We start from the raw sequence: 11,833 nt of genomic DNA, 5'->3' as shown, positions 1-11,833 counted from the left end.
GACGCAGAAAACGCCAAAGCTTTAGGACGCCTAGCGAGATCGCCAGCGCGGGCCGATCCGGTGTCAGAAGCCATAGAGGATTTTGGGATTTAGATAAGATTTTGATAAGGTTTTTGATATTTTTTGGAAAGCTCCACATAAGGACTCAAGGGAACTTTTTAGGAATCATGTTTTTCAAAGAAGGCTCGGAGCAACTTATCGGAGGGGTTCAGCTGCTTCTTGGTTGGTCGATGATTGTGTCCGGATAAGACAGGTGTAGGGCGACCCGATTAGTTCCGGTTGCAGCACTCGATTTTTTCACACCTGTCTTATCCGGATTCGCAGCCGTCTGTGGCCTCGATAAGCTCTCGTGCGCACGTGAGACACAAAGCATGGATTTTGCCGTACTTGCAATTCCGCTCATATGCTTACAGTGGGTAAAGATTTCTTGAAAGCTTTCTATTGATCCGATTAAATAATTACTTCTTTTCGTCGAGCTCCTCGTCGATATTGTGCGGCGTGATGTACCCGCCGTCCTGGTTCACACCTTGGATAGTATTGATTTTGGCCAATTCGGCAGAAACCTGACTTCTAACAGCATGCATCTGCTCCGGGTTGTCGTTCTGCCACTGCCTCAATTTCCACGTCTGGCCGGTCAAGTCCCAGTAAATGCCTCTGAATGTGTAAGCAATGCCGTAGCGTCCTTCCCACACTGGACCAATAATGACAATAAAACAGGTGATGAATGTCCAGATGAAGAGGACCACAATCCACCCAGTGAAGAATTGCCTGCTGAAAATGTAGCCAGATCCGTACATTGGCATAGGCCACAAGATGATCAACGAGAGAGCCAAGAACACACACACACATGCGCCTTTCTTGAATGCCTTATTGAGTCTCTGAGATTCCTCGGCGAATTCTTCTGCTTTCAAAAGGGCGATTTCATGGGCAGTGATGGTGATCTGAGACTTGACTGGGTGCATTCCGCCGTCTGACAGCTTCTCAAGATCGACTTGCAGAGGTGACTCTGCTTCGAGAAGCTCCTCAGTCTCATCGACACGAGAAATGAGCTTCAAAAGATTCCAGTCGAAGTTCTGTGGCTTGAACACAAGCGTGAGAATAGGGATGATGATCAATGGAGAACACAAGGCCACAACGTTACCAGTCAACATGGAGTCGTCCTCAAAGGTGTTGTCCACATTGATCTCACCAAACTTGGTTTTAGTAGTAACCAACCAGGCCATGATAGCCAAGGCTGTGGCAATTGGTGGAGTGAAGGTTGCTGCAGCCCAGTTCTGGCGCTTAGAGAAAAGCGTCATTGTAGAAGGAAGCACAGCACCGCCGATAATGATACCCATCAATTCGTACAAGTATCCCATCGAAATACCAGCATAGTACAAGCCAATGGCAAAGCCAGCCATAACGTAAGCAAACACACAAAGCGAGGCATGCGAAACAAGCATCAACTTCTTACCTGAGGCATTGGGGTCGATGTAGCCACGGTAGAAATCGTAGGTGAAGATTGTTGAAACGGCAATGAGCTCGGAGGACATGGAGGAGGTGACAGCCAAGAAGGTCAAAATGAGCGACATGACAGCACCAGACTTACCCAAGAGGGCAGTTGCGGCATTGGGCAAAACCAAACCTGCTGTGACTTCAGCACTGGTCATCTTGTTAGGGTACGAAGGCCAGTAAGGAGTGTCTTCCAAAGCAAGGGCGGTAAGGCCCAAAGTGGTGGAACAGAACATTGGGATAGCAAACCAAGCGAGACCACCCATCACGTAACCAGGCATGGTAGCAGCTGGGTCAGAGGCAAAGGCTTTGTTGAAGTAACCATTGTCCAAGAACACGGTACCGAAGTTACCAACAAGGTTGATAACAAAGAAAATACCGCCTGAACGAGAATGAATGGTCAAGTAGGAGCCGTCTTGGTTACCTTCTCTAGGCTTGGTGAATGCAAGCTCAGTGATCTTTTCCCAGACGATACCTGGAGATCCCAACTTGTCGGAAACGGCAAAAGTGTTGAAGGCAAAAACCAACAAAATCACCAACACGGCAACCGTGTGGGCGTAGTCGGTGAGGAAAGTAGCCTTTAGTCCACCGAACATTGTGTAAATTACCACACCCAATGGCAAAAGCAAACAGCCTGCAACGACGTTCATGCCGGTCAAATCGTTAACCACGGCAGACCCACCAGTGAGCAACATAGCCGTGACAAGTACATTGGTAGCGAAACCCCAAAAGGACATCACACTGTGGGTCCATTTGCCGTAACGAGCCTTGACGATTTCCAAATAGGTGTGAGCACAAGGAGCCCGCTCCTTGCCCTTAATAGCCAAACAAGAGAACAAAATAATTTGAACTGTAGCACCACAAGCATAGAACATACCACCGGAGACACCGTTATTGTACACTTGGGTTGTAGACGTCAATAGCGTCGCCGCCCATGTCCACGATGACACAACCGCTGCGGAAAGAAGGAATGGCTTCACAGACCTACCCGCAGTAGAAAACTCTTCAGCAGTCATGATCTCTTTGTTGTAACGCTTAAGACAGTATGTTGTAGCCACCATACCAGCGGAAAACAAGAAACCGAGACCAACAACGACAGCATAGCCGGCGCCTTGGGGAAGAGGCACGTATTGAGCAGCAGATGACATTTTGAAATTCTGTAGCTTGGTCTTGGGTATGTACTGCTGGCAGGGAGGTCTCTTTATACTTTTTGCAACCATCTGCTATCAGTGCAATCCTGCACATTTTGACACCTGATAACGGTTTACATCAATTTCTGAGGCGTTTGTGAAGGCTTGCAGATGAAGCTTCGCTTAGCTGGTTTTTGAGTCGCCCAATCCCGTCAAGGGGATGGGTCGAAGAGGCACATAGTGAACGTAATGCAGCTGCGTCAAGTAGCGTCCAATCATGGTGCCGTACTGCATACAGAACGCAATATCGAGCCTTATCCAGGCACTCGAGAGATAAGAGCAGCACTTGGGGCAAAATGAAAAAATCACAAATTTGCGGCCCGACGGCGGCTACTCCACTTTGCCGTAGATTCTATTCTCTAGCGTGCATAAACAGTCCGGACCCTGCGGTCTTGCCATGTTTTAAAAGCAGAAGAGCTAATTTGTTACCGTTACGAGAAGTTAAGCCCGGCTAAATCCTCGATGAGCAGAGAATTCTTATCGGCGGGGGAATCCTCTTTCTCGATGGCCTGTTGAGGTGTGATTTCACCAAAGGCGTAGTTTTCTTTGAGATTGACCAACAATTGGCCCACTTCCTCATCATACTGCGTCTTTAGCTCCGATGTGATTTGCTTTTGCTCTGCCAAGCAGTCATTCTCGGCTTGCTTCTTCAATTCTTGCTCACTCTTGAGGAACAGGCACAATTTCTCGTCGAACTTATTGACAAAGTAGAATGTACCAGATATGTGCTTATCGTAGACGACCAACAGCTCCTCAATGCAGCGGTCCATTTCTTCCATGCAAACAGCGTGTGCCCAACCAAAATGGTCTGCAACTTCGGTTATTGTACATCCATGGAACACCTGATAATGTTCTCTTAGGTAATTATCCTGAACGCCTTCGAGCTCCAGTCGGTATTTGTCATATGTGAATTGGTTGTCCTGTGCAATGAGGAATTCCAAAATGGTCCAATGAAGGTCTTTTTGCAGCTGCAGCTGCTTTTGAGTTATCACAACAAGGCCCAGCCGGGAATATGTTTTTGTTTTCACAGGAAGGTTGAGGGTCTCGAACATGGCGATGCATTTTGTAAACTCTGCCGTAGTTATAAGCTCTGTGCCAAAGCCTTGTGTATAGATTCGATAACGATTGTACGATGCAAAAGTGTCCTGAAGTGTGATCATGGATGTGGTTTTGGTGAGCTCCGTGTTTAAGAGATACTCACAAATGTGTCTTGCTAGCTCCTCGGCGTAGAACGAAGATGATTTGTTGGCGGGAATCGGGGGAATCGTAGAGGCTCCTGTGGGCAAGGCTTTAGAAAATTTGCCCTGTTTCTTTATCAATGACCCGAAACTGGAACTCACCTTGATAAGATCCTGCGCTTTGTACATGAGCTGTTCTAAGTCCTCAAGCAGCAGCGATAGCACGAGCTCGTTGCGTTTTCTTTGCTGTTCGCCGAGCTGCTGCAAGCTGTGAATTCCCCCGCCTTTGAGTCTTGTTTCGGTTTTTGGAGTTGGGTTGATTTTGGTTGCTGCATCGCTGATGCCGCCACGTTGTTCTAATTGTTCCCATTTCAACTTGTCGATGGCTGCGGTGGCCTGTTCGAGAAAGCCGGTTTCTCCACCTTTTCTGAAACTCACTTTGATGTACGGTTTGAGATTGGTGTACTCTTCGGGCTCCTCTAGCGTGAGCCCCAAGGGATTCTGATATAGCGGCGAGTCGGGGCGTTCGTGTAACGCTATCTTTTTGGCAATCGTTGAAGCCTTGGGTCGGAGCTCTGTGCCACACATTTCACAGTTTCTCATGGACGGGTGATTGATGAAAGTGCAACGCGGGCACTCGTTCAGCTTTGACTCTTTGGCCGGCGCTTCCTTGGAATTATCCTTCTTGACGGCTTCCTCTATAACCTTTCGAAGCACGTCTCTTGAAGGAGCAACTCCACACGATACGCATTTAGGTGGATCGTTCTTGTCCAAATTGTAATTTGTTGCAATGTGGTTGTTGTAGGAGCAGATCATGCACGTCCAAACGGCACTGGTCACGTCTCGAAGCAGAGCCGTAGACGAATTGGAGCTCAGAGCCACAGCAGAAGTATCCTGACCGTTACTCTCTCCTTTGAGGAACACCTTCACTTTTGGCGACGACCGTAGGAACCGTTCCACCAACTCAGCTCTCAGAACATCATTCAAATGTAGCCCAATCGCCTTCTTCCCGTCAGCATCCAAGTAGATGATCCGTTTGTTGGTCAAGTAGACCCTTCCGTTCTGGTGTCCATTGATCTTCAGTTTTCCCTGGTACATGCCCACGCCGTCCTTGACAAACAAGCTGTACTCGTCGTCGAGAAACACCGGTCGACTCGACTTGTTGATCGGCACAGCATGCCATATATTTAGTCGAGACATCGACTTTCAAAGGTGGTATCTTAGCGCGCGATATCGATGTCGGTGTTGCAGTGAGATAGTGGGATGTGGGGGCAAGGGTGGTACTGGGTGGGGGAGACTTCGAGGGGTCAAGGCAGAGGGGCTGTTTTCTGGAAAAATGATATTTTTATTATTTTGTTCGTAAAGTTTACAATTTGTGGGGATTGTGCATTTGACTGGTTATGTTCTGTGGTTGCGAAAATCGGTGAATACTGAGAATCTAAAGTGGGTTCACCGACAGAGGGATAGAGAAGTATTATGATATTTGCACAATATACTTTATTTCTGAACGATCAAGGATGGACCGTATATCGGCTAAACCTTGTGATTTTGATTCTTTTTGGTAATTGCCGATTTGTTTGTCAGTGTATCGATGAACCGTGTAGTCGACCATTGCTCCTAACGAAATATGTAAACGCACAAGATCTGTTGCAATTTCTTATGTATTACGACGAAAAGCTTTAAGAAGTTATTGAAGTTATTGAGAAACTGGGCATTCTTTCTGCTGTTTATTCTTTCTGATTGTTTGACCTGATATGGTGCCTATTAGCAATGGATGAGTAGCCTGACACTTACCCCAGGCTAATTCTATTCCATTAGCTGATCATCAACTTGTGAGCCAAATCTACAATCAGATTTAAGTCAATAGTAGAAATTCACGCTCCATTGGCAACATCTACAGAATACCGTCCCCAGACACTCACCACTCAATACCCACAAACCAAGACCTTCTAAAAAACCAATCCCTACCCAATCAATTGCTTTCAAAAACATAAGCCAAAAAGGAAAAATCCATCCACCCTCATATCACCACTCGTGCTTCAATGGAGAATGCCCCGCGTCAAGTGACGACTTGATCTGCCATCACCAGCCACCCCGGCACTCGCCACAAAATCACAAAACACCAATTCTATAATTTTGAATCACTAAAAAAACATCAATTGCAATTGAATCACCCCGAAGGTCATCTGCACCCCAGATCTACACCACCTCTGCTTTGTGGAACTGACAGTGAGCAACAACTTTTCGCAGCCATTGTGAACTCACGTCTTCACTACCACTTTACTTCTCCGTCTCCACGAAACACCACACGCCAAACACCCCCGCATAGATCATTTGCATTTACGGCTTTCAAAAAAGCATATTTCCCACGTGGAGCCCCCAAAGCATCAAAAAAGCACCCCCTTTGCATTATATTCAGACCCCCTTTTCCCCATAAAGCATGGCGTTTCTCCTCAAACGAAACCCCAAAACCCCAGCAGACCTCGTACGGGCGCTCAACGAACTCATCTGCAAGTGGGACTTCTCCGCTGACTCCAGAAAGTACCAGGATGACTGCTCCAGGTACCTTAAGCAGATCAAGGTGATTCTACACGGAGACGAAGAAAGCGATCCCCAGCCAGATCAAATCCTGATTTTGGCCCAGGAGGTCCACCAGACAGACCTTCTTACGCACTTGGTCCACAATTTGAGGAAACTCGACTTCGATCTGCGCAAAGACGTGTTGATCTTGTTTCTGACGCTTTTGCGACGGCAGACTGCCAACGAGAGCCCCACGGCCTCGTACTTGCTTGTGCACAATGAGATCTTGGTGAAATTGATGAAGGGCCCGGAGTACCCGAACGTCGCCTTGGTCTGTGGGCAGATTCTACGTGATTGCATCAAGTTTGAGCTGCTCAATCGCTTTGTGCTCCAGCACCCGCTTTTCTGGCGCTTGTTCAAGTACGTCCAGCTGCCCCTATTCGAAGTGGCCACCGACGTGTTTGTCACCTTGAACGCGTTGCTTACTACGCATAAGAAGCTCGTTGCAGAGTTCCTTCTGGCCAACACGGCCCAATTTATAGAAAGCATCAACGAGCTCATCAGGCTGGATAACTACGTGACGAAGCGACAGCTGGTGCGTCTTTTGCGGGAGCTCGTGCAACAGAAACAGAACCAGCAGTTCCTCCTCAGCTACTTTGACGACGCTCGAAGCCTCAAGATTGTGATGATCCTTTTGAGCGACAAGCTGAAGAACGTGCAAACGGAAGGTTTCCACATATTCAAGTTCTTTGTGGCCAAGCCCAAGAAGCTGCCCAAAATCATCGACATCTTGGCGAAAAACAAAGACAACTTCGAGCACTTTTTCGCCAACTTCGACGTGAACAACTCCGCCCCAGGCCTGGTTGAGGAACGGGACTACATCCTACAGGAAATCCAGAAACTAGAGCCGCCTCATTAATAGTTATATAGCAACGTGGATGGCCAGGTCTAAGCCACAACTCTCGACCAGTTGTCGAACTCCTCCTCGCCGTACTGGATCTTTCTGAGCCACTCGGCAACCTCGACAGTCAACTCGCCGGCATCGCCAGCAGCCAATGGCACGCTGATGTCCTCACCCTTCCAGCCAATCGTCTTGATTGGAGAGACAACAGCAGCGGTACCGGAACCGAAAGCCTCGACCAACTCGCCCTTGGCAGCACGGTCCTTGACTTCCTGGATGGTGAACTTTCTCTCAGAGACAGTCCACTTGTCCTGGGGCAATCTGGCTCTGGCCAATGCCAACACAGAGTCTCTGGTGACACCTTCCAAAATGGTTCCATCGAGAGGGGCAGTGACCAACTCGTTCTTGCCGGTGTTGGGGTCCTTGAACACGAAGAACACGTTCATGGTGCCCACCTCGGTGATGTAGCCCTCTTCTCCGAACAACCAAAGGTTCTGCTGGTAGCCTCTCTTGGCGGCCTCCAACTGGGGCTTGACACAGGGAGCGTAGTTGGCACCCAACTTCTTGTCACCAACTCCTCCAGGCCAGGCTCTCACAGCGTAGTCGGTGGCCTCCAAAGAAACAGCCTTGAAACCGGTGGAGTAGTAAGGACCAACGGGGGATGCAATAACGTACAAGAGGGCTCTGTCGGGAACAGCAACACCAAGGGTGGCAGAGGTACCGATGATGGTGGGTCTCAAGTACAAGGAGTAGCCCTTACCCTTGGGCACGAAGTCCTGGTCGAGTTCAACAAATTTGCTGACCAACTTGACAAACTCCTCGCCGTCAAAAGTGGGCATGGCGATTCTCTCGGCACTCTTGTTCAATCTCTTCATGTTCATGTCGGGTCTGAACATGCGGACCTTGTCGGAGCCGTCTCTATAAGCCTTCAAGCCCTCGAAAGCCTCAAAACCATAGTGGAACACGATGGTGGAGGGGTCGAAGGAGAAGTTGTGGTAAGGGTTGATTTCAGGAGTGCCCCAGCCCTTCTCGGCGGTCCACTCGATCTCCAAGATGTGGTCGGTGAAGGTCTTACCGAACACCAACTGGTCGTTGGGGAGCTTCTCCTTGGGGGAGGATGTTTTCGTGATTTTCAAAAGCGAAGCGTCCAAAGCCTGAGTCATTCTGGCGGTCTGGGAAAAGAACCTAGGTCTGGCGAGGTTAGTGGTGACAGCTGAAGCCAAACGGGATAGACTCATGGTGGTTGTGATAAATTTTCGCTGAAAAAAATAGCTCACCCACCCGGGCCGGCAGCATAGCCGTAGGGGCCCGCCATCCCGTGGAAATTGGGAACGTACCGAAAGAGAAAGACGAAAAATGAGAGTAGGTTGGATTTTCAATGTGCCAGGTGCTGTTCCTTTATATCATGGGGCCCCACCCCGCTATCGGCCATAATCGGTCGCTGGTGAGTCAGCCCGCGAACAGCCGAAAACGTAACCACGATCAGCCAGATAAAGGTGGGAACGAGAAATGATGTGATTACGAGGAAGTGAAGAGATTTTTGGAAAACAAGAAAATGGAAAAAGGCTCCGGGAATATTGTATTCTGCATTCTGATAAGTGAAGACGGTTGACTGGACTGTGAACTTCTGCTGCGGAATCTAAAGTATGGTGCATCTGTCAAACAGCCGCAAGCCAAGAGCCGAGTAGATCAGGGCCGATTTGGTGGTATGATGAAATTTCACAATTTCACAATTTTCACAATTTCACATTGTGTAACATTGAGCTTCGGATATTAAAGCAGCCATGACTCACGACCATCAGAATGCACAACTGCTAATTGGAGCGTTATCGGAAAAACTACGCCTTGTGAAAAATTAGCCTAGCCACACCAGGCCTTCTCTATTAATTCTAGGAAAGCTGCCTCTAGTACACTCTAAAGTTCTCGATGTAGCTGCCTTGGACATATATCCTCCCGTCCTTCGAGATCTTGAACATGTCTGTGTTCAGAAGTGCTTTTCTGGAAGTCCACACGGTGCGGTACCGGCCCACATTAACACCGTTGGCTCGAATGATCCGGAGCACTTCTGATTTTCTCGAAACCCACGTATCTGGACGGGCTTTGCGGATGTAGTCCTTGGTGATGAGCGTGTTGGTGGAATCGAGTTCTCCAAGCCTGAGCACTTCTAGCTTGAAGCGCCCAGAAAGCCAGGGCATCACCACGTCGTTTGGTGACATTTTAGAGCTCTTTTCTGTCAGCTTGACAATGTACATCTCGTGGGTTTCTGGCTTAGCTGGATCGCCAAAGACACAATCAGTTTCTTTGGTGGTGGGTGCCCGGGCACATTGAAGGTAAAGTTTGTCACCCTTGGATTTGGGTGCAAATGCTGTGTATGTATGGTAAAATGCTGGTGTGAGCTCGATGTAGTGATTCGGAGACAGCTTCGAATGCCTTTGTAAATGGGGTGGGCGGACGAGCGTATTTTGGAATTTAGCTTCGGGCTGGAAAAGACTCTTCCATGTGTAGTAGCCCGATTGCATGAATGAGTGCTCGTGTGTTTTCAACTGTCTAGGTCTCACTTCACACTGATCGAACGATGATAAAGCTGGTTGAAAGGCTTTGACGCCTAGCCTCTCCCAGTTTACTTCAGTGGCATTTCTGTCGGATGGTGGCTCGACTAATTTATCCACCATTCTTCTATCTGCACTTGCAAGCTTCAGCCACAAGGTTTTGATGAAGGATCGCTTGTAGGGAGAAACCTTGGATGCTTTGTCATGCTTTTGAAGCTTGTGGAGTGTATCTCTAAAATGCTGGGCAGATTTGCTGCCGTACTGGGAGGTGTACCATAGAGGATGAGCTTCTGTGGAAAACACCCAGTTCTTTCTGGACATGAAGGGTTGATGCAAAAACACCTCGTCGGCTTCGTCAAAGAGCAAATAAAGGTATTTAAGCAGCTCTCCCATGACGAAAGTTTCCATACGGTTTTGGAGTTCTCCAGTCTTGACGTTCTGGTAGCCTGCCAATCCACAATTAGTCATGAACCTGGACTCAAAAACAGATAGGATACGGAGGCCAATTTGCAAGTACATGGGGTCCTTGGTGGCACGGAATAGGTAGTATGTGGACTCGATAAATTCGGGTCTCAATGGGTACCATTCTAGGTTGATGGCATTGTCGATTCTCTCTTCGAGTGGGTCATATTTCGAGGATGCACTGAGAAAAGACCATCTTTCCGGAACAGCATCGAAATAGTCCCACATTTTCATGTAGATTAGGTGGCTCAGAATAGCGTCTGTAAGTCGACCAGCTAGAACCTGAACACCAGCCCAAAAGGCACCAAGCGAGTCTATCCAGGTAGAGACCAACTCACCGCTTCCTGTATTAACGTTGCCAAAAAGGGTAGGATCGTGGATGCCGTTGCTTTGAGCCAGATGTGACAAGAGTGCCATGTATGCTTTGGTGAAGATCAGCCATAAGCTGTCGTCTCCGAATATGATAGATCCTTTGACTGCGTATTCGTAGAAGGAGTCTACCAGGGCCCCGACGCCGGTAATGGAGTCGATCCACTCTGATTTCACCGGATTTATCGTCATGGACAATAGTCCAAGACCAGAGCGTGAGTGCCAGATTTTCCAGAAAGAGAGGCTCGTCAATTGCTCGAATTGAGAGTCGCCAGTGAGTTTGGAAAGTAAGGAAAACTCGACGTATGGCGTGGTGACCCCCGAAGTGCATGTTTCATCATTCATCTTCGATGGAACAGCTTCAAGGCCTTTGGCGAGATTGACTCGTGGAAATGGCAAATTCGTTTCCGTCTGGTACGCTGGAATCAAGCGGATGCCAAGGTCATAGGCCAAAATAAGTAAAAATCCATCGTACTCCTCACAAATCTGCCTCACTTCAGCGTACTCAGGCCGATCGGGCCACGGGACATCTGTAAGCAACAAATGTGCCAGAAGAAGGCCACCAAGCCACCGAATCAGCGCCTCGAAAACTTGAACTATAGTATCTTGTTCAAAAAGAGTGGCCTGGTTCTCGTGAAGGTACTTCAAGACCTTTCGAAGTTCACCCCACTCTTCCATCACAAAGAGCAGGTCTAGGTTGTCTATCACTGTCAGCAGCACATTGGCCAAAGCATCGTTCCGCATGTTCAGCTGGTCGACGTAGTCTGGGCCGTATGGTTCACACGAAATGGGCCGCACCTCGTCAGCAGGAAACCCAAACGCCATGTATGAGTCCCATGAATGCTGAAAAAGTAGCTTTGTCTGGGCTTTTAGCTCTCGAAGGTGGGCTGGCGTGAAGGCAGCATGCTCGTCGAATCGGAGGGCCGATAGTGACGGTAGGAGGAGCGCCCAGACGATACACGGAAGTGCATAGAGCATGGCTGGGGTGGTTTTTCAAAAGAGTAGTTGGTTCTATCTGTTGGTGATACTGGAGTGCACAGAGGGTTCTGTCTGGATCAGGCCCTACGGTAGATCCAGCTGTGGCGTCGGCGATTCGGTAAAAACCTTATTTTTTGAAGAGGGTTTTATTTGGATTTTTGGCTGCTAATTGATTTTGAGGTTGCTTTTAGTTTT

At 48.4% G+C, this 11,833-nt stretch overlaps 5 protein-coding genes across 5 annotated transcripts; 1 reads left to right on the top strand and 4 right to left on the bottom strand.

Moving 5' to 3' along the window:
• Nucleotides 1-458: 458 nt before the first annotated feature.
• Nucleotides 459-2,639, bottom strand: DUR3 (Dur3p; the record flags this gene model as incomplete). Its single annotated transcript, XM_024859531.1, has 1 exon — nt 459-2,639. The coding sequence occupies one exon, from the start codon at nt 2,637-2,639 to the stop codon at nt 459-461; it is 2,181 nt and encodes a 726-aa protein (XP_024712200.1).
• Nucleotides 2,640-3,112: 473 nt separating this feature from the next.
• On the bottom strand, nt 3,113-5,059 carry VPS36 (ESCRT-II subunit protein; the record flags this gene model as incomplete). Its single annotated transcript, XM_024859530.1, has 1 exon — nt 3,113-5,059. One exon carries the CDS (start codon nt 5,057-5,059, stop codon nt 3,113-3,115), a length of 1,947 nt encoding a protein of 648 aa, XP_024712199.1.
• A 1,240-nt stretch (nt 5,060-6,299) lies between these two features.
• On the top strand, nt 6,300-7,298 carry HYM1 (Hym1p; the record flags this gene model as incomplete). The annotated part of the gene is made up of 1 exon (XM_024859529.1): nt 6,300-7,298. One exon carries the CDS (start codon nt 6,300-6,302, stop codon nt 7,296-7,298), a length of 999 nt encoding a protein of 332 aa, XP_024712198.1.
• Nucleotides 7,299-7,327: 29 nt separating this feature from the next.
• BAT21 (branched-chain-amino-acid transaminase) lies at nt 7,328-8,518 on the bottom strand (the record flags this gene model as incomplete). The annotated part of the gene is made up of 1 exon (XM_024859528.1): nt 7,328-8,518. The coding sequence occupies one exon, from the start codon at nt 8,516-8,518 to the stop codon at nt 7,328-7,330; it is 1,191 nt and encodes a 396-aa protein (XP_024712197.1).
• Nucleotides 8,519-9,184: 666 nt separating this feature from the next.
• Nucleotides 9,185-11,638, bottom strand: C7M61_004204 (alpha-1,2-mannosidase MNL1; the record flags this gene model as incomplete). Its single annotated transcript, XM_024859527.1, has 1 exon — nt 9,185-11,638. One exon carries the CDS (start codon nt 11,636-11,638, stop codon nt 9,185-9,187), a length of 2,454 nt encoding a protein of 817 aa, XP_024712196.1.
• Between the last annotated feature and the right edge of the window lie 195 nt (nt 11,639-11,833).

This window comes from Candidozyma pseudohaemuli, assembly GCF_003013735.1.
Source record: "Candidozyma pseudohaemuli strain B12108 chromosome Unknown scaffold00013, whole genome shotgun sequence".
Lineage (NCBI taxonomy): Eukaryota > Fungi > Ascomycota > Pichiomycetes > Serinales > Metschnikowiaceae > Candidozyma > Candidozyma pseudohaemuli.
Note: the sequence above shows the minus strand (reverse complement) of the source record. Positions and strands in the feature narration are given on the sequence as shown.